Below are 767 nucleotides of genomic sequence, written 5' to 3'. Positions count from 1 at the left end.
TGCTTTCCACCTTCATGTTAGTACCTCCTTTTGAAAAACAGAATGATGAAAGTGGTTCTTTTCTGCTGAGGCAGCCACTCCTCCTGATCAAGAGAAGCACGCTGCAAATTGGAAACAAAACGGGACTGAAAACCTGTGCACATTAAAAGTGAACGCATGAGGGGTATGAAAGTGGCTGCAGATTGTTAAAGTGCCAAAAGTGAAAACTATCTCTCAGGGCAATAAGGGACACTGCATTTCTCTCCCTGCTCACCCAAAACTCCCCCTCCCTGCATGCACCAGCACAGGACATGTGCACCAGCACAGGACATGTGCACCAGCACAGGACATGTGCACCAGCACAGGACATGTACTCAAATGTGCCGCATGCCCCCGCTCCTGCAGGCTCGGCCCCCCAAGCTGAGCTTTGGTGCCAGGCTGCACCAATGGGCCTCAGGGGGACCCCAGGGGAGCCCTGCCTGGCCGAGGGACGGGAGGCCGGGGGGCCAAGGGCGTTCACCACCCGCTGCCCCACGGGCCCGGGTTGCTACATGTGGGGGCAGCACCCCTATAAGAGCCCTGCGGCCCTGCCCCCGGCCCGAGGGCGGGAGAATTGGCAGTGCTGGGCCATGGAGGCTGCCGAGGCCACGGCGAAGGCGGCCCTGCGAGCACCCAAATGCTCCCGCTGCCGCAACCACGGCTTCGTGGTGCCGGTGAAGGGCCACGCCGGGCACTGCCGCTGGAAGCTGTGCCTGTGCGACAAGTGCTCGCTCATCACCGAGCGGCAG

The 767-nt window shown here is 60.8% G+C and overlaps 1 protein-coding gene across 1 annotated transcript in view; it reads left to right on the top strand.

Annotated features, from left to right (window-relative positions):
- The first annotated feature begins 383 nt into the window (after positions 1 to 383).
- Positions 384 to 767, top strand: part of DMRTB1 (DMRT like family B with proline rich C-terminal 1) — a 6,810-nt gene continuing 6,426 nt past the window's right edge. Inside the window, exon 1 of the mRNA XM_029959750.1 lies at positions 384 to 765. Within this exon, the coding sequence (XP_029815610.1) occupies positions 426 to 765 (340 nt within the window). The 5' untranslated portion in view covers positions 384 to 425. The remainder of the gene's footprint in view (positions 766 to 767) is intronic.

Source organism: Manacus vitellinus, unplaced genomic scaffold (genome assembly GCF_001715985.3).
Source record: "Manacus vitellinus isolate BGI_N305 unplaced genomic scaffold, ASM171598v3 scaffold_21_pilon, whole genome shotgun sequence".
Taxonomy (NCBI): Eukaryota; Metazoa; Chordata; class Aves; order Passeriformes; family Pipridae; genus Manacus; species Manacus vitellinus.
Note: the sequence above shows the minus strand (reverse complement) of the source record. Positions and strands in the feature narration are given on the sequence as shown.